The sequence below is a fragment of the Sinocyclocheilus rhinocerous genome, unplaced genomic scaffold (assembly GCF_001515625.1).
Source record: "Sinocyclocheilus rhinocerous isolate Xijiao unplaced genomic scaffold, SAMN03320098_v1.1 scaffold3818, whole genome shotgun sequence".
Lineage (NCBI taxonomy): Eukaryota > Metazoa > Chordata > Actinopteri > Cypriniformes > Cyprinidae > Sinocyclocheilus > Sinocyclocheilus rhinocerous.
The window spans coordinates 271,916-293,401 of NW_015629524.1; the positions used below are offsets into that span (position 1 = coordinate 271,916).

At 37.9% G+C, this 21,486-nt stretch overlaps 1 protein-coding gene across 2 annotated transcripts in view; it reads right to left on the minus strand.

Moving 5' to 3' along the window:
• Positions 1-21,486, minus strand: part of LOC107739153 (kin of IRRE-like protein 3) — a 234,943-nt gene that overhangs the window by 74,807 nt on the left and 138,650 nt on the right. For both annotated transcript variants that reach the window (XM_016551164.1, XM_016551165.1), the window contains exons 2-3: positions 16,231-16,380; positions 7,523-7,672 (exon numbers count right to left, since the gene is read on the minus strand). In XM_016551164.1, coding sequence (XP_016406650.1) covers positions 7,523-7,672; positions 16,231-16,380 — 300 coding nt within the window. The remainder of the gene's footprint in view (positions 1-7,522; positions 7,673-16,230; positions 16,381-21,486) is intronic.

Sequence of the window (21,486 nt, forward strand, 5' to 3'; positions counted from 1 at the left end):
TAAAGAGAAAGGAAAAAATGAAATCGCATCATATGACCCCTTTAAACAATCCCCCCCCCCCCAAAAAAAAAAAATTATACCAGCTAAATCGCAGCTCCAATTGACTACCTTTAGTCGCAAAAATGATAGTGATATATGATTCTTTTTTTGGTAGATTTTGTAATTAATTTAATCTCGCCCAATTACTAAAAGTAGGATTGTCCACCTCAAAAGTGGATATTTGAACTCCTAATATGGAACCAAACAAATTACACATCTAAGCTTTGGGATCCAAGACAAGTCGTTGAGCATGTGTTTCTCTTCACAGACCTCAGCGTCCCTCAGCTGAACACTGTTCATCTGCCATAGGCCTGTCACTACTGATGGCTGAGCTCATGCACTACAAATGGCACTGATCATTAAAGGAAGGAGCTGTTATTTCAAGCTGTGGTGTTGAGGTTTTGTCAGACATTCCCTATCTAATTTCAGCTCTCCCAGACACTCTTAGTCTGACAGCGGTACAAAGGGCAACCCTGTAGCCATGCAAGCCATCATCATTACCGGCCTGTTTGCAAACTCTGCATCCCCTAATGGCTCCAAATTGGCTCTCATGAGTTGGTCAGCAGCACGGATTGATCACTACTTTTTAATTACTGGCCAGTGGGCTGAAATTCTTCCACCTTCCACTTGGCTGGCAAAACCTTCATCCATAATTCTGTTTTTATATCATGCATGTCCTCATAGATTGTCTGTTAGCACTCTCTCAGTTGCTTTTACAGTTTGAATGAATTCTACTTCATTCACGAACCATCATTTCATTCCAAAATTCTTTGGAATTCCTTTCTTTGAAACAACACAAATGGATCAATTTTACAGACTTTCCTTGGTGACCGAAGATGGATGCTGTTCAGCTGCAAAAATGACAAAAAAGCAACATGAAAGTACTGTAAAACTAGTAAATCTGACGTGCTTGGTCTTCTGAAGCCATAAAGCAGAGTATGAGAAACGAACACATATCATGCCAAATTGTTTATGTAAATTGTTGTAGCATATGCACCGGAAGAGATTGTCAGCAAATAATGACCTAAATGTCGGTCTTTCCATCTCACAAATCTTTTGCATGGCTTGAGAAGTTATATGAAAGTGATTTTTGGAGTAAGCAGCATTTTTGCTTCTATTTACTGTCATTGTATGGGAAATACATTGTGCATTGAAGAAAGAACATTTTATGAGTTTGGAATACTTTTGTATAGAGTTTGTATAGAATGCTTTCTGTCTTTTTTTTTCCCCCATGTGTCATGACGTGAAGTGAGAGTTCATTAAAGAGCTAAAATATCACTGAACAGAGGAGCAATTACACAGTGACAATATTATATCATGTATAAAGTACAATATAAAGTATATATAAAGTACAATATCTAAGGTCTGCTGGGTCTGACATATTTTCAATAACATTTATTAAAAATAAATAAATAAATCTGTAGCAAGAGACATGGCCAGATCTTACAAGAACTGGCTCAAGGTGACAAGACTCTTAACTTGTAGCATGTGACTGAAGAAAACAATAAATTACATGCAGGCAAATGGATTTGCAATTAACCAAATGGACTGAAACATTGGCTCAATCAACTGGGGACCTTGAATTCCAGCAACAAGCTTTTTAAATCAACTGGATGGACGATGTTTCAGTTCCAGGAGCTAAAAGGAAGGATGTGAGAGAGATGTCTTTTTATTCTCCAGATTGGGTTTGATGCTATAGTAATTGCAGGGGTGGAAATCTCACTTCATTTACAGTGGGCTTCTACAGCAGTGGCTTCACAGGTTGAGTTATTGACATCAAAAACAAGATTGTGGAAGAGGGAGGTTATATAGCCTGTAATCCAGCGCACAGCCACAAGAGTAGAGTATTCTGGGGAGGGGGGATGTGGGGGGAAGCAATCTGTTGGGAACCGAATGGGTGAGGTGGTGTTTTGCCTCCACTGACGTGTCTGGCACAACAATGAGGCCCGTCTGTTTCAGCAGCGGCTCCCGTCACCTGCACACGCGGCTGCTACGGGCTGTGATAAGAAAAAAGAAAGAAGAGGAAGTGCAATCGAAAACATGCCAGGAATGGAGACAAGTGACATACGTGGCTCACTGGCCCAAATCAAAGCTCCCTTCACAGCGCTTTCACTAATGTGTTGCTTTGCGGGAGGCAGAATTCGACAGTAAACACTCACTGATCCATATTCTCTGTCCAATTCTTGCTCTCTCCATTTCTTTCGCTTCTCTCCATTTGGCAGGGGCTGTACGTGTATAGTTTCAACGGTTCGATGCATGAGTGATGCCCGGCCAGATTGCCAGAGTTATAGCAGAATGGAGTCAGTGGTTGGGAAACCAAAGGTGATGGAAAGAAAATAAGATTTACCTTTGAATAAGCATCAAAGTGTGCAGGAAATAGAGGTGCTGGGGCACTGGCGGTGAGCGTGGGCTGGGTTTTGGCGTGACCACTACAAGCAGACTCATTTTGTTTTCTGAGAGAATTGTCATGGCCTCTGACTACGCAGTAGGTTGGAAAAGACAGGAAGCTATGAGATACGGTTGAGGTCCTCTAGTTGAAGAGGCATTGTGGGGTCAGATTGTGAATAGGCGGTGGCTGAAAGTGTTTATAGTGGTGTGGAGATGACAATGAAGCAGTAAAAAGACCCATCACCATAAGGTGCATGGAATAGGCTGAAGTGGACAAGGCTAGTAACTATTTGTTTGGTCAACCAGCATCACTAGGAAGACCATACAGGTCAGTGAACTTCATTATCTCATATTTCAGACTACAGACAGACATAATGTTCTGCATGGGTTACTGATATCACGTCCTATTTTATGTACCAATCAATCAATCAATCAATCAATCAATCAATCAATCAATCAATCTATCTATCTATCTATCTATCTATCTATCTATCTATCCATCTATCTATCTATCTATCTATTTGGTTTCTGTATTTTGATTAGACTACATGACTTATAATTGACAGACAAATATTTTTTCATATATTAAGAAGTAGTGGTGCTTTGTTTAAATGATAATAACGATAATAATACAAAATAATAATAAAACATTATGCTAAACCACTTAATAATGTTTTCTTTCAAACAGGTAAATGTATTTATTTATTTATTTATTAATTTTTATCAGTAGTTTCCAAATATTGACTGTATGTCTTCCAAGAAAATATAATAATGCATTTTAATTCAGAAATTAAAAACAGCATAGGTATAAATGATCATTTAAATGTATTTTTGAATAAAATTCAGTGCTGATCAAACCTGGGTGTAGGATCTACTGATTGTAAAAAAAAAAATGAAAAAAGCCAAAAGTGTCCCTTCAACATGTCAAAGTGAATTACATCAAAGAAAACACTGACAGCTTGACGTTTGTAAGTAACAGAACATCTGTACAGATTCTCGTCTGTCATTCAAGTCACAGGAGTGTGTTTGCAGATGTGTGTGAGGTCACAGCCCATCAGGGTGGATCTGCCAGGGAAGCTAATTGTCCGTTTAAATAACATCTGCTTGATTTTTGTGCACAGTTACATGTGCAATAGTTAAAAACCAGCTATTTAATCAATTTAGTCTCTAATATTTGATTTAGTAAGAATCCTCTTTCAACAAACATGCACACAAACACAGACTCTGTGTTTATGGGATTTGGAAAGCTATAAATGTTTGTCAACAACTGTTGGTCCAAAAGAGTTGTGAAAAGTTGCATTGGTTTTCAAGGATGGGGGAGTAAAACATGTAGTTCTAGATTTGGCGTGTTTCTTTTCTTTCTTTTTTTTTTTTTTCTCTCCATTTCATTCATATTTAGTTGATTTTAAAAACATCCTCTCTTGTGGAAAAATAGATTGTATGAAGTTTGATAGCCTTCAGGGCATCGCACTTGTGTGGAAATGGATCCGAATTGATGACCTTTGTTTATCTTCATAAGACTATAAGCAGAATGTTTTTGAAAAGATGTCGAGCGGTTGCATCTCGTGATTTGCAATTAAAAGTTAATAATCTCCATGTTGTTTATCAGATCATAGGCTTGAGACGTTGAGACTTCCAAATGCAAAGTAATACAGATTCCAAGTTCTTCACCTATTTATTTTTCCCTCAAGGACACTTGATCTTCCATTAGTTATAAAATCATAATTATTAATTTGTGCAAAAGGGAATGATAAATGAGTGGGGTAGATTTAGCTCTTGCAACTTCCAAGGATTTAATCCCTTGAAAAGCAAATATTTTCTAATGGGCAATTTCAGCACTTATAAGATAACAGACGATAAGATCATCTGAATACTTTGCATATTTACTTTTTTATTGTAGGGAACGAGAAATGATAACCATTAACAAGACAATTAGAAAGAGCAAAATTTAGTTTAAGGGTGGGGATGAGTTGGGGCGAAAAAGTAAATTGCTATAAGGACAAATGCATAAGAGCTTTGTAGAGGTGGTAGAAATTGATAATGGCTTTGCAAAAACAAAAAACACTCAAAGATAGAAGTTCTGAGCCCCAAGGTGAGAAATAAATGCATTCAAAAGCTTCAGAAGTATGGCGGCGGTAAGTAACCTTTTGCTAGTTTCATAAGGCCAGATTCAAGCTCTCTCCCTCCATTACTCTGCAGTCCATTTTCCCCCAGGCTGAGATTAATGTTGAGGGGACACGTGAGAAGACAAGGATGGCTATCTTCTAGAGGGGTATATAATTAGCCCTCAGGGCAAGTGCTAAAAAAATAGCTTTTTCTTCATAACTAATTCAGAATAGGTGTCCTCAGTAGGTCAAACACAATCCCGAACCCCATATGAGTTCTGCATAGGTAGAGTTCAAAATTCAGATTTTACCATTTTATGTCACAGTGGACATGATGCAGGTTTCTCTTTGATGAAGGAAAATATTTTGTTTTCTTCCCCAAGAGTTTTTCCCAAGATTTTCAGGCAAGCAACTATAAGTTGTTCAGAAATATTGTATTCAGGACAATTCAGAGATTTGGGATTCGGTTTTCCCCACTTTCAAGTGCTTGATCAGATATCAAAGCTTTTAGCGGGATTGGCCAATCCGGACTATGCTGTGCTCTATGGAGAGTACACCTGCCCTAACCTCAGCCTTCAGTCCGTATGTGAGGGAAGGCTGAGTCAGGAAGTGAGGAGCTGTGGGACCACTTCAGCTGTCAGGTAAGAAATCCTGGGGAGACAGGGAGTCACACTCCCATTCCTGTCATCACTACGGCTCAGACCAGGCTTCTTGACATAGTAAAAGACAGTCCAGAGATCACTCTGCTACAGAGCTCGCATATATTACAAGCGCAGTTTAGAAGATCTGGCCACCCATTCTCTCCAAAAGCTTGAGGTAGAAAACTGCTGTCCATGTGCGTGATGAATGCATGCTCCTTAATTCATCAAGTTTTTTGTTTGTTTGTTTGTTTGTTTGTTTGTTGGTTTGTTTTGCACCAAAAACAGGCATATTTCAGATATTTATGAATATTTTCTTATAATTTCAGATGCTAATTTTTAATGTTTGGGTCCATCAGAAGGATCTGCAGAGCAATTTTTTATTTTTTTATTTTTTTATTTTTTATTTATTTTTTTATCTCAAAAGCTCAAGACAATATGTTATACCATGATGTGATCCTTGTCTAGCCCCATGGAATTAACCAATGGATAGCCAAAAACATCGCAAAGCCACGAGCCCCTTGGTGACCAAACTTGACAGGAAATTAACCTAAGCAGGGATGAACTTGAGGTTCTTGGTTCCGAGTTTGTGGTGGATAATTAGCGCTATCAGCGCCCATTGAGGCTGTTCTAAAGCAGTAGTAATTAAGGCCCAATTAATAATGACTGCACAGCAGGAGAGAATCATGATAAACAAAACAGCCCATACATCATCGCATTCAATTCATTTCCACCAATCATTTCACCAATCACATATTTGGAAACTGATAGTGGTGAATGATGTTCTGGTCATAAGTTGCTTCTGATACTGGTAGTAGTGGGATTTAGGCAGGGGCGTAGCGATCATTTCAGAAGTAAGGAAGACATTTTTTTATCTCTTACTTTTGATTGGCTAAGGAATCAAATACACTTCTGGACAATTACCAATAACTTATATTATTAATTAAATTTGTAATATTTTCCCTATATTCTCCCAATGGCAGTTTTATGGTTTGTTTATATTCTACACTTTTTTTTTTTTTTTTTTTCACAGAATAAGACAGAAAATATATTTTATAGTTTCTATAGGCCACTGTAATAAATGCTATGTCAGTTAGCACTGTATTATTTAGATACTTTATTTATTACCTGGAAACGACTTGAAAACCACACACAAACCATATATTGTCGCAATTGTGCATGTATTGTCTTTACGTTTTGTATTCAGCTTAGCTACAGAGATAGCTGGATGCATTTGTCCATATTTGGGATTTCCTGCACGTCATAAGTTATTTCTTCTGTGAGTTCATTTTGGACTTTCTGTGCGAGAGTGTTCTCCGGATTCCAGTATGAATGAAGCATACACTGCACGAGAGTGTTTGGCACTCCGTAATGTTCACATCTTCTTATTTTGGATACGAATGAAATGCCAGGTCATGCATAGACTATATTTTCTCTTTGAATTTAAATCTCAATTTTTTTTCACACTGGCCCCTGAAAACCTCTGCGTGAACACACTTGCCTGAAAAAAATGTTTAATAAAACGAATTTACGTTTTATTAAAAGGGGCGGGGGGTTGACACGTCCCCCACGTATTCTACTCCCATGGATTTAGGTGACTGTTTTGGTCCTTGTAATTAGCAAATAAGTCATTTGTAAGGGAGAGCAACCTCAGACCACATAATTTGTCTTCTTTCTTTCTCTAATTTCCCTCACTACATCCTCCCATGCAGGTCATTATTTTCATTAGAGGAGATCAATAAAGCAAATCACATTCCAGTCTGTGAGCACATGTGCTTCGTCTCTTACCCCACCACTTCCATAACACCACCCCAATCCTGACCCCAGTTGTTCCCACTGGTGCAAGTAAGAGCTACAATTTACTGGGTGTGGGTGGTCTTTCTTCAGAGCAGATAAACCTACCAGGTGGTTGATTACAACCTCGGAACAGATTTCCGATTATTGCTGCCCAATATCGCAGAAACAGCAACACTGAATAATAACCCAATAAAACGTAATTAAGATTCAATGACCTCTCTGGTTTAATAATGAAGACAGTGGGATTTGCAGCAGGAAATTAAAACTGAGAACTGCAGGGGAGTTCGGTCAGTGAAAAATCTATTTTTAAGACTGTACATTATTCTTCGCTGATCTCATAATTTGAGATCATTGTAATCAGTCTTTATTCTGATTTAATTTGTGGATGCTATTTGGAAGATAATTAGAAATTAAATAATTTTTTTTTTAGTTTCTCTTTAAAAAGGGACTTTTGAGAATGCAAATAAGCTTTTGCTGAAAGGCATATGCATGCAAATGCTATCGGCATGACTTCTTTGTCGGTCTTCACGTATACCACCTGCAGTTGAGACTAACCTAACACAGTGAGTCGAGCAGGACGGGACCTCATGGCGGCCTGGATGGCCTGGCACTCGAACATGGCATCATCCGTCAGCTCCACCCTCTGGATGCGAAGGTGGTGCTCACCAGATCCGTGATCCCCAATCACAGCGTAGCGAGGGTAACCTAGAAAACAGGGAAGTTGACTGGTTAATGCCCTGAGACCATCAAAATGTTTTTTTTTTAAAATGCTTCTGGGTAGATAAAATCCAGGGAAATTGCACCTTGTCGGTTTCAAAGCAGTATTAACTTAGCACTTGAATTAAAGTGGCTTTTTAGTCGCTTCATGACAGTGTAAGGTAATCCTCGAATGCCACAGGGAGTTAGTGTTGGCGGCTGATGCAATGCTGGCTGTTTGTTAGCAACAGCTGCGATATCAAAGGACATCAGTTGAATTTATTGTATATTATTTGTATATGAGATCTCTAGAAGGGATAATGAAGTACAAGAGATTTCATTCACTTTCATGGATGATTGAAAAATAATGAAAATACCTATTTCTTTTTACCCACTTTTTATGTCCTCCGTATATAAGTCCAGTCCAAAGGCTTTTTTCTACTGTATTATTTGTATATGAGATCTCTAGAAGGGATAATGAAGTAGAAGATTTCATTCGCTTTCATGGATGATTGAAAAATAATGAAAATACCTATTTCTTTTTACCCACTTTTTATGTCCTCCGTATATAAGTCCAGTCCAAAGGCTTTTTTCTACTGCAAAGTGAAAAGACTGACGACTTGTGTCTCTCGGGACAATAATAATAATAATAATAAAAAAAACAAAAACAATGTGAGACAAGAATCGGTTCAAGAACACATCTATGACCATTCTAAAATAAACGAAAGATGAGCAGATGTGTGAGGATTTCAAATGGTTGGAGTAAGACTTTCTGCCAGTTGGAGTGAGACTTTCTGCCGGTTGGAGTGAGACTTACTGATGATTGAGGTGAGACGGTTGTTGATTGAGGTGAGGCAGTCTGCTGGTTTTGCTATATGTTCAGCTGGTCCTCAGGAGCGCTGCTCTAGGTGTAGCCCTTAGTAAGCAGCACACAGAGCCAAGAAGATTGAGATGTGTTGCACTGATGCAGAGGAATGGTGATTTGCGGTTTAATAATACACTCAGTGGGATGTATTTCAGGAAAAACTGACTGTTTTACAATAGCAAGCAAATCCGAGGGCCTTTAAAACACATCATCAGGCTATTCGCCGGGAATTTGCATACGGAGAGAATGCAGAAGCTTGGTTTGTCACTATAGAAAATGTAAAGTATGGGAGCAGATACCTCCCCTAACCTCTCCGTATGAATGTCTTTAACGGATCTCAGGAGGCAAAATACTCCTAATTATGAGAGATTTGCTATTTACTGTGAGACCCCTAAAAAGTGCTGTCATTGCTGTTAGTGCAGTTTCTCTTTCCAAGTCAAGACGGTAACTGATGGTTGATGGGCAATACGGACTTAATGGCGTCAGAAGCTGATCTCAGTGGATTTCTCTACAGAACCAAGCGCTGTGCGTTTATCCCTCGATTGATTTCAATATTGCTTTTTATGTGGCTAAATTTACACCTTCAGAAGTGATTTCGCTTCCAGTTCCTGCTTCCCGTCTCCACGGAGCAGCCATTTGAATCTTTGCCAGTGAATGACCTGTGGCAGCATATTGATTTTTACAGCATCCATCGATATGATTCATGTTCGCTCCAGAGAATTCTCTGTGACATAATCGTCATGCACCCTCGTGCTCTCGGGGCACTCAACGCGAACAAGTCTGTTTTCTATTTAAAGTGTTGTTGGCTTCGAAAAGCATATCTGCTTTTCAAACTGAAAGGTTTAAAACAGCATGTGTTTTTGTGGTTGATTGGGTTTATATAACCGACTCCACTTGTTTAGAGATGTATCACCCGTTGTCAAATTGAAAGGGCGTCCTAATATCACCCATATCTCTTCGAGTACTGTGTGGTACGAAGTCCTACCTGTTTCTGAGCTCTACCACGGGCTATTACCACAGCCATCACTGTAATCTACAGAAATGAGGCTTGAAAGAGGGATGTTTAACATATTGCTGTAGAAAGGAGTGAAAAAATAGACTGGACTGGACTAATGGCTTTGAAGTCCTTGAGCCTGGCTGTTGAAATCACTGTGCCAGAAAATGCCAATTATTGCCTGTTGCCTCATTGGATCCCATTCACTTTTAATAGACCATGAAGTGTCTCTCATTTTCCCTATTGAGGAGAGAGCAGCAGTCGATCATGGTGCAATGTGTTTTATCTGCCCACATACAGCTTTTAATTTCTCTAAGTGAGTGGGAGACAGAAAAGAGGCAGGATAACCCAAAAAACAAACATTTAATAAGCTATCAAAACAGACTGTACCCACATCATTTAGTGGACTACTTTGGAAAGTTGTTTTGAAGGTCTTTCAAAGAATATGCCGATATTGAATTAATTAAGAAGAAAGGCTGTTATGTAAAAGGAATAGCTTATGTTGACATCGGCCAATTATTTACCTATATTTGACCTTACTTTTTTCTGCTTGAGAATGTAGAATTTTTGTTCCTCGTTCTGTATCTGAGCAGCTCGAGAGTAAACAAATAGAAAAGAAAAATCACAAATCATCCCTTTAATATCTCACTTGTTTATTCTAGATGGCAGACAGATTAAATGGAGCGATTTTCACTTACAGTACGTCTCATGCTTTTTATAAGTGATCTCAAAATAATCTCATATGTCTACTTGAGAGTTTCAGAAGATCTCAAACTGTGATTTCAAAGTCTGTAGTCAGAGTTTCTATATGAACTCAAGTGTTAATTCAAATATAAATATCTGAGTTGTGCTATCCACGTTAATTGTATTCTCCAAGTCAGTATTCATACTGTACTGTATGTTGCAGTTATCTAATTTGTGGCAGTCTGAAAAATCTGCAGTTGAAACTCACATGAAGCATCAATTAAAACTCAATTATGTCTTCCAATTGAGCAAACTTTGAGCAATACAATTAACTGTGGCAACTGTCAGGATACAATTCGAGGTCTGTGATGTGAACATAGCCAAATCAAGTGCTGTTTATGGTGGTGGCAAGTCAAAGCAAGGGAAGCAAACTGAGTCATTTCAATGGCCATTGACTTTGATATTGTGTTTATTATTGATGAGAGATTGATGGGTTTGTTGCAGGCGGCATCTATTGCCACTTAATGTCTAGGTCTTATTTCTCAGATGGATGCAGAATATATGCACTGGCTATTAAAGACATTACTGATTTATCAAGCTCTATTAAAGTAATTTGCAAAATTAACTACTTCAATATGCCTTGGCATTGACTTGCTAATGGAACCACAAGTCACAGATTCTGCAGAAATGCACTACTTTGACTCATATAAATATACACAAAATACTAATACTAATAATTGCTGAGTGAGTCACTTCTATCCACAGGGAAGTTACAAGTTACACGCACACAATCACACACACACACACACACACACACATGTCTGGTTTGCTATCCTTGTGGGGACTCTCCATAGGCGTAATGGTTTTTCTACTGTACAGACCGTATATTCTATTACCCTACACCAACCCTACCCCTAAACCTACCCCTCACAGGAAACTTTGTGCATTTTTAGATTTTCAAATAACTTCATTCTGTGTGATTTATTAGCTTGTTTACCCGTGGGGACCTTAATTTAGGTCCCCACCGTGACACGAGTCCCCATGAGTCTGTGTGTATTCAGGTTTAAGTCCCCACCAGAATAGAAAAACAGGTACACACATCACACACACACACACACACACACACAAACCCTTACTAAAAAAATAATAAAACAAATTTAGACTTTGAGTGTGAGTTTGAAATCAGTGGGAATTTACTTCCTGCAGTGATCTGTAATAAAATGAAGGAGCAATCCTAGCTAGTCTTTGTGCAAGTCGGCACCAGTCAAATAACAAACAATGATTGACTGTGATCTAGAGATTACATCCACCCACCTGTATCATTATCTGAGCTGGGCCCTTGAATACAAATGCACTGCCTTATAAAGCCAAATATTGTGCCTATCAGTGATGTTCGCTATGATGCACATTCCATCTCTCCTCTGGATATCTCTTAGATTAATATATCATTATATAAATCATGCATGCTTCACCCAAGAAATGCACAGTAGAGGACGTCAGAGAGAAGAATAATGCTGTCATTGATCACAATGAATCCCTGAGACAACCCACGTCAAGCAAAGCAAACAATATAAAATAGCCACATTAGAGTTAATGAATCCATCAGGACAGGAAAGGATTAGTCTTTATGTCGGATCGATGGAAGGGGGAAAGGGCCGTGAATGGAGACGTGACGCAGTGATTAATAGTCTCGGGAATGAGCGAGTGTATCTGCCTGACGGCTCGAACAGAGGAAATGATTGAGAGAAAATGTGTTAATTACATACACAGCATTCATTTTCTCCCATTTGGTTTGATTCTTAAGATTCAGGGTGCCAAGGTTAGGGTACATTTTGTAGAAAGCAGGGATAATAAAGTATGGTACTTGAGTTCCAAGTCACGGCAAATCAATACAATACAATGAAAAAAAAAAAAAGATTTAATGATACTCGAGGGGGTATTCCAGAAAGCAAGTTTAACTAATGGTCACATATGCCCATAACTCTCGGTTTATTAACCCATACCTTGCTTAATTGGTACAGTATGCTAGTTCCAAAACACGTCCCAGAGTAAGTTCAGTCAACTCAGAGTATGTTTAACACACGAGACAATCTCAACAGAGTGACAAATCAACAAGTCACCAAGGAAACAGAAGCAAAAAATGTGTGAGATGACAATAAAATATAATAAATATAATAGAATAAATTAAAATAAATAATACTTTGTTATAATAGTGTGTATATAATAAATATTGGGTAACGCTTTAGATTACAATAAATACAAATATTTATTATAAAATATAAATATATATTTTAGTTACACTCTTAAGGAATATGCTAAACACAAGCATACTTTTAGTGACTTTTTAGTGTATTTACAGAAAACATACTTATGTTACCTTTACTTAAAGTATATTTTATGTCTACTTTGTGTAAGAACATAAAATGATTACACTTTTAGTGGGTTTTTAATGTACTTTATATTGCAGTAGGCCTACAATCTAAAGCGTTACCCTCTATTGCAATAAATTACTTTATCCACACCCACTGGAGTCTCGTCAGTAGGTCACACATGCGCTGATAGCTCTGAAGTAAAGTAACCCTGGAACAGAACTTGCTCCTGAGCAGGTTTCTATGGCAGGTTGCTATGGCTACTTATATACCCTGAACGTTACCTCCGTTTATCTGCTTACTTACCCTTAAACATACCCGGGTATTTCACATAACCTGCTTTCCAAAATACCCCCCAGCTCTTCTAAGTTTTAGTAGTACTGACTTGGTACCCACATGATCTCTGACTGACAGGCAGCTGTTTTCAAATGTTTGCATGTCTATTTATATAGTATGTATATATGTATTGATTAATATACAATATACTATCATGAAGTGGAGTCTCTGCCAATTTAATAATTAAATGTTTTTTTTTATTCTGCACTCATAACTAATCTTTTAATATTGTTATTTAGCTTTAATTATTATTAGTAACTTTACAAAAAAAATAATAATAAAAGTTATTTGCTAGTTCTTTACAAATAGTTTTTTATTGCATCAAAACTGGTATTGAGAAAAATGAAATTTCCTGGCATTGATATCACCTACTGAAAATGTTGATGCTGTGAAAATCCTAGTAGAAATGGACATTTGACATTGCTCTGTGACTATGTAGCTTCCTGTAGATTTTTCCTTTTTGTTCTCCCACAAAATGTTGGCTTTGAACTGAGCAGCACAAATCCGAAAGCTGCTGTTTGGATTACTGATGTGCTAAGAGTGTAATTAAAACAATGCGTCAAAATTGGAATCAGCATGCTTCTCGGCTCTTTATGTCCAAGCATGCTTGTGCCATCTCCCTCTTTGGTTCTGTTTGCGTATTCACGTTTACACCAGCAATGCACACAATGCATATTCATGACTTTTATTTGTGTGTTTGTGACAGCCTTGAACTGATGTCTTTGATTAGAACCAGGAGCAAAAGGACCTCCACGAAGAATGTGGAGACTGATATGAATCAGCCTCGTTGTTTGCGATTTTCTCATTTTAATCAATGTTCTCCCGAACTGAAACTGCACTGAATGAGACCAGCCTCTTCCATGAATAGCAGAGTAGGCTGATATTGAAATGTTGCGTTTGTATGAGCTGTTGTACTTGCCTCTTCTTTTTTTTTTATGTGTGCAGCTGCTGGCTTAGAGTACGTAGTCATCGATGTGTCAATTTTCTTTATTGGATGCAGCGTTACTTGTTGACGCAGGCAAGACTGATAAAAGGAGCAGCTGTGCAGAGTTTTATTCTCTAAAGTGTCATTCATGTCAAAGCAGTGCACCTCCGCCCTTGTAACTGAAGTTTTGCTTTTAAAGAGCTCTTTTGTCTTAAGCACGGGCTCTCGGCAACTCAGAAAAAAAATTACATGCCATAAAAAAAGAGAGACGGAGAGAGCGCAGAACTTCATTGAAATTCTTCATGGCCCTCTGAGCTCTGGCCCGCCATTGATCCGCATAAAGAGCTAGATGAGGCTGGCTCGCCTCGGATTGGGTTGGCCCTCAGCTCCCGGCCGTGACTGTTAAACTGCAGCTGATGTGCCGTTAAGTGCCGCTTTCTGTCTCTTTTCTCATAATCACGAGGCCCGCAAGCGCAGAACCTCTTCTCACCTCCAAACCCCCACCCCGGCTTCAATTCACCCTCTCTTCCTCTTTGACCACTTTTAAAGCTCTTCTCCCAGTGTTTACACTGCCAGGGCCCGGCTCCCAGGAGCCTGACAATGACAAACTTGGGAGCAGAATGGATTTATCAGGGCTCAGTTGCCTATTGGGGTCTAATTAAAGGCCACTATCAGTGCCAAAATGGCACAGAGCAGCAGCCACTGAAGGTCAGAGGCAAATAGACCTGTGATCTCCAATGGAATACATATTTAATTTTAAGAATAAGCCCAGCAACTGTTTTTAAAGAGGCCAACTGGGCTTTACGTCATGCTTCGCACTGGAAATATCCCAGGACGCAAAGCAGAGATGTATCTGTGCTAGGAAAATGGAGTAAAATGTTGATTTACCCTTTATTCTGCTCATATGGGAATCGTTCTAGCATTGAGACCTTTGTTAATCTACACTTTTCAAAATGATGCTTACACTAGGGTGACCATACGTGACATTTTCCCCGGACGCGTTTCGAAAACACAAGGAACCGATGTCATACACCGATCGGTCTGCACACGCAAACAAAGCCAAACCCTAGACATTTTAGGCAATATAGAAATCCTGGCCAGGACGCGTCCGGGGAAAATGGCACATATGGTCACCCTAGCTTACACCTGCTCTTTCCCCACAAGGATTCCATGCGCTGTAATCCAGGAAATCCAATGTAAACATCATAAAGGGGAACCAACTGTTTCCGACCAACGTGAATATGAAGTTTGTGATGTTCTAAGTCTGTAGGCGGACAGAATGGGAATCCAATGGTCGTTAGCATGAATTAAGCAATCAACTTAGCCAAACAAGCAGCACTTTGCAAGTGGGGATGAGCTACACAGTTCACAAGCTATCAACCGTTAAAAGTACTTAAGAGGTTATATTTTAGTTGCTCTTGTCCTTCTATGCCTGACACTAATTGGACAGTTTTTAAAAAGCAATCACACCCTCCAGCTTAAACTTGTGTACCAAATTCAACATTAATTAGCAAAAGCCTTGTTTAGAACCAATTTGGTTATTTGAGAGGCAGATGAAGACCGGCTGCTAGTTGAAGCGTAACATTAAATAAAATTTGTTGGAGCTGTGGACACTATTGCCTTTATATACTGTACATACATACACACACATATATATATATATATATAACTTGATTAGCTTCACGAGAAAGACCATGCTGGTAGCTTAGCCATAGTGAGAGGAAAGACCATGCTGGTTGACTAGCTTAAACCACTTTACAAGTAAGACAGTGCCAATCGACCAACTTAATTAGCTTAATTATTTAATTATAAAATATATATAAAAAAATATATATATAATTCTTTTTAAAAAAATTTTGGTGAAGATGGTTAAGTTAGTCAACCAGCATTATCTATCTTGTTAAGCTAGTTAAGTTTATCGACTAGCACATTCTTTATTGTAAAGTTGGTTAAGCTAGATGAACAGCATGGTCTTTTTATGTGAAGATGGTTAAGTTAGTCAACCAGAATGGTCTTACAAGTGAAGATGACTAGCTAGTCGATCAGCAAAAATACCATTGTGGTCTATCTTGTTAAGCTAGTTAAGTTGGTCAACTACAACATTGTTTCTTGTACAGTTGGTTAAGCTAGATCAATGGCATTGTATTTCTTGTGAAGCTAGTTAATATGGTTGACTAGCACAGTCTCTCTTGTAATATTGTAAAACTAGATGACCAGCATGGTCTTTTTTGTGAAGATGGTTATGTTAGTCAACCAGCATGGTCTTACAAGTGAAGATGACTAGCTAGTTCACCAGCATGTTAAGATTAAGCTAGTTAGGAAGCTTCATGGGGAAACCAGCATCAAAATCAAAACCTAAATTGGTGATGTTTTCACTGTTTATGACTTTGTTACCTATAAGTTCTCTTCCGACGCCCAAAGCGAGGCCATCTTTGATCCACAGCACAACACCGTGGTAACCAGGGATGGAGCAGGGGAGCGTGACCGGCTGACCAGCCACAACTACCAAGTCTTGAGGCTGCTGCGCGAACATAGCATTCACTCCTGAAACAAAAGAGACAGAGAGAGAGAGAGAGAGAGAGTTAAACTTTAATGTTTTAACTACAACATTCCACTTTAGAGCTCTTTCCTCATACAGACATCCATTAAGAAATAGTTTCATGTTGCATGACCTAATTTAAATAATTTATTAAATGAATAGCTCTCAAGTACTCAAGTGTGATTAACACGCAATGTTGAAGTGCACCAAGGGCCTCTCTTCAGCCTGTCAACATGGCATCTTTCACACAGAAAAATACCTAAAGCAAATGAAGTTGAACTCCATTAGAGATGAGTGGCCTGAGAAGACTGACAGCAATAACTATTTGAGACCCTCTTAAAGGGCTCATATGATGCAATTTCAAGTTTTCCTTTCTCTTTGGAGTGTTACAAGCTCTTGGTGCATAAAGAAGATCTGTAAAGTTGCAAAGACTAAAGTCTCAAATCCAAAGAGATATTATTTATAAAAGTTAAGAGTCAGCCACGCCTACCTAGTAAGAGAAGGAAAAAATAGTGCAAAAACGACAGTCTTCAGAATCAACAGTATTCCTGTATCTATCCGCAGGTGGGCACGAAGATACCAGCACAAAGAAACATGTCAATCGGGGGGTCCAGGTTTGACTGGTTAGCATTGACAGTTGGCCCTAAAGATTTCTGTCTCCAAAGGGAATCTAGTTAGAAGACAAATGTCTTGTATTTCAAACTCCAGTGGTACATATTGCATGTGCAGTCACAAACATGCACGCTCAAAAATACAATGGCTGACATCAGCTATCAATATTGCAATGAGCTGTCTCAGTGGAGAGATGACGAGTTTCTTGCTGGCAGTACTGTATAATGGGAGTCACACTGGCAGTCATGCTGAACTCTGCAGCTGTCCCTGATGTGTGCCTATCTAGAATTGAAGATGGCTCCTATTGCTCATCCCACTTTAAATCTCAGAGTACTGTTTAATCAATACTCATTTCTGTGGAATACCAACCAGCAGTTTCTTGATGTACTTTATGTGTGTGTGTGTTTCTAACTTAGTTATACTTTACAAACAAACAAACAATAAATAAATAAATAAATAAATAAAATGTTTGCATAAATAAGAAAGAAAAAAGCCTTTAGAGGATGCCTTTGCCTTGTACTGTAATACCATATTCAAAAGGTATATGATATTGGCAAAATACAAGGCCAAAAATAGTATTTCAAAGATCATGATAATTCAGTCTTACCTTTTTGGTAAGATCAAATGGTAAAGTGGTTCATAAAAAAAAAAAAGTTTTTCCTACCAAGTTTTAACAGAGGCAGGGTTAGAGTTTAGTGGATAGTTCAGGTATATTTTTTCCGCTCTAATGTTTGCTTAACCTTGTTTTTGTTTTTTTTAAATAATTTTTTATGTGACTATAGAGATGCAACCTTTGCCCTTCAAAGCACTACTTTTGTTACCAATTCTCAGTCTTTAGTAATAAAACCGAAGAAAAATGGTATTGAATTTTCTTTGCACAATCAATAGGGCTCTGTGGACAATGACTGTGCATTTTAAGGTTATGATATTTAACCAAATTATTTGTTGCATATATGTCAGTTACCTTATACATTTTCACATGTATAGTATATGGACATATCTGGCTGTTTTTATTTATTTATTTAATGTCTCACAGCATGATAGCAGTCAAATTAGAAAATAGTTCATCTTTTAAAATCACATCTTAAAATAAGATACTTTTTCTTTTCTGCTCCATCAAACAGCTTATTAACACAAGAGCATGCAGCATGTGAACGCTCTCCAAGAAACACAATGGAACATGAAGCTAATTCAGTCTAATTATACAGGTTTGAGACTGATTCATTCAGGTGACACCCTGACAAGTCAATTATGAAAATATGTTATCTTGCACGTTCTTATTGGAGTTAGGGTCAGTCTGTAGTAATTACCTTTATTTGAAAACAGTTCTCTGTTTAGTCAGCTATGGTCACATCTCTGTGTGAGTATGTACTAATACCTATAAAATATGACATATTCTAAATTAATGCTAAATTAAACACACAGGCAGAAAATAACTAATTGCCAGAATCCAGCAGGATGTCTTTAACGCTGTGAATTCCATGGATTACTAAACAAATCAGTCATACCTCTGTCCTGCCTCCAGTAAAATGTGATGAATGGCTTGTTAAAAGCTAAACACGAGTCCACAGATTGATTTATACAAATTCTCCCTGGCGAAATCCGGTTTCTGCTTGCCTTATCATGTTATAGGAATACTGAGCTCAGATGAATTCTTCCTTGTTCTTTTTTGTTCTCTCTTCTACTACGAGATGTGTATTATTGCATCGTCCATTCGGTGCAGTAATTGATTGACCCCTCTGCTGTTATTGCACTCAGTGCTCTTGTTAACCCTTGACTTCCCTTAAATACCCACCACTATGTCAGCTGCACCCTGACTTGGACTTGGATTCCAACACATTTCTAATTATGGTTATGAATGCAAATTTTTTTAATATGGCTAAATGCTAATTAGAATAACAAAGTAGAATTTTTTTTTGTTTGTTTTTTTCTGTTTGTTGTTTTTTATGAATCCCATGACCTCCAAACTTTCTTGTAAGTTTTTAGTGTAGATCTTTATTCCATAATCACAATCACAATCCATTTTTTTCTATTGGATGACACACTGACAAGGTGATTCCTCACCAAAACTGTATATAGCACAGTGTTCGTTAGTGGTTGTAAAGATTAAATTGATACACATAGTAAAGTGCATATTTCTAGCATAGTTTAGATAGCATAGCGATTCTTACGGTTAGTGCAATTAATTCTTGTGTACTAACAATAGTGCCATAACCACTCTTTGGCATAAACTGGCTATTTTAGCTGAGACAGAGCAATATTTGCTTAGAATTATTCTATAACAGACAGTTTGAATTGCATTCATGTCGATGTTTGGTTGTAACATGAGTGTGTTGTTATACCATGTGGTAATATTCAACGTGGATGACAGTAGCCTATGATACTGTGCAATTCTGAAAAATCATAATTGACAATTATTTCCTTTGACATTGTCATCATGATTATTAATTTTGATTAACTGCATTTATTTAACACCATCATACTGTTGCAATGCCTAAATTCACTTGCAGTAACTTCCATTTATCAGTTATTGACTATAGCATGAACAAATTTAATACTTATTGTATGGGCCAAAATGTTAATGTTGATGCATCTATTATTTATTTATTTATTTATTTATTTAGCCAGTTAGTTGTACAACTCTACTATATGATACAAAGCACTGTGATGCAATAAATATATTTGATAGATTTAGTTAATATTCCCTTATGTTCTGTTTATTAATATTAGAAACCTTGCACTCATCTGCCATCAACCATTTAATGAGCAATTACTTGTGTTCCCCAACAGCAACCCTGTAGCAGTCTGTCTGACAAATTGTGTGTTTGTCTGTTTTTGTTCTTGTTTCAACATTATTTAATTTTGCTTTAGCAAAAGCAAATAATATAAAAAAGCTTCGTGAATATAAGTTCTGAATTATTGGAATTCATATTAGAAATGTCGCTGTTTTAGCTTTTGAGAGAAGCTTTTAAGTTTTACCCGTTTTCATAATGGAATGTTTCATAATGAGTTTATGTTTATGTATATGATAATACAATAAATAAGGAAACTAGATGTGGTAAAATCAGTTTAACCATTATGCAGCGTGACTAAAATGTGAAATTTTAACTGACTAAAATTAGACTAATATTCCCAGGTTTTAATCAACTTGACTAACAAGAAACAGAACAGGTTGACTAAACATGCTAAAGGCTAAAAAGGGACAACTGACAACATTAACTCTACTACTACTACCATCACTACCAGTGTGGTCACTAAAGGGAAGTGGAGGACTGGTCAAGGAGGTTAACGTATCCTTCCAATTGATCTATTTGCAGCACTGCACCACCTAGTGCGTCCACTCGGACAGCAAAACACCGGCCTGTTTTATTTCCTCCAAACCACCTCAAGCAGCAGGAAAATATATGTAGGTCAGTCAAGAGATGGATGTAGAGAAATGGGTAAAAAATAGCTAGGGTTGAACTGGGGGCTTAAGTTCGCCCACTCTGGTGGAGGCATTTGCACACGTTTCAAGCTCAGCGACGCTTCGGTCACATCTGGCAGTGTTCCGCCTGGATGCTCAGGCAGCCGGCTTCGGAGCAGACCCTTCCTTCTCCCCCTCATCTTCTCAGCGTTGGAGACTGCCAGCTGCACAGGCAGCTGTGCGTGGAGACCAGTGAAGTGGAGGCAACAGATTCCTGCACTCTCCCTCATTCGGCACTACTGCTTTATTACACCCCATAAGCAAGTCCTTCAAAGCAAAGCTGGGTGAGGGGAAAACAATCGAACAATAACACGCCACGTCCGGTCAGGGTGAATGACAACATATTGCTGATTATGAATGATTAATGCTAATTTACCAGTGTGGGCAGAAGTGACACTAACCCTCTTTATAAATGCTTTATTTACTGTGAATGGTAAACTATAGAGAGCCATATTACTAGCTCATTACTATAATATTAAATGTTACAATTAACAATAGAGCCAAACCAATACATGTAATTGTTATTTATTTTCAGATAAATTTAGATACATTTCAAATAAGGCAGAATGACTCATGAACAGCAACATTTTTATTTTGGGTATGTTATTAATGTCACAATGCCAAAATAGGGGGGTGCTTGAGAAGGGGTTAAGCCAGTAATACCACTGTATTTGTCCATTAAGCCACGGGGCCACCCCTGTTCCAATGGTACAGGCCACAGCGATTATAGAAAGAAAAAAGAAAAAAGAAAACTGTTTAGATTTCATTTATTCAAATCATCATTTCTGAAGTCACAATTTGGCAAAAGTAAAAAAAAAAAAAAAAAATGGCATTATTTTATTGATGAAGTAACTGAAAAAAAGAAGAAAAAAAACCATACAAAATTGTTTATTTTATTTCCTTTCATTTTTTTTTTTTTTTCTTTTCTTTTATATATTTATTTATTTGTTTTGCATTTGCATTTGCTCCATATGGTCTGACAATTGAATTGTGAAGTGTTACACGGACCTTCATACACCCGCCCATAGAGCCTCCC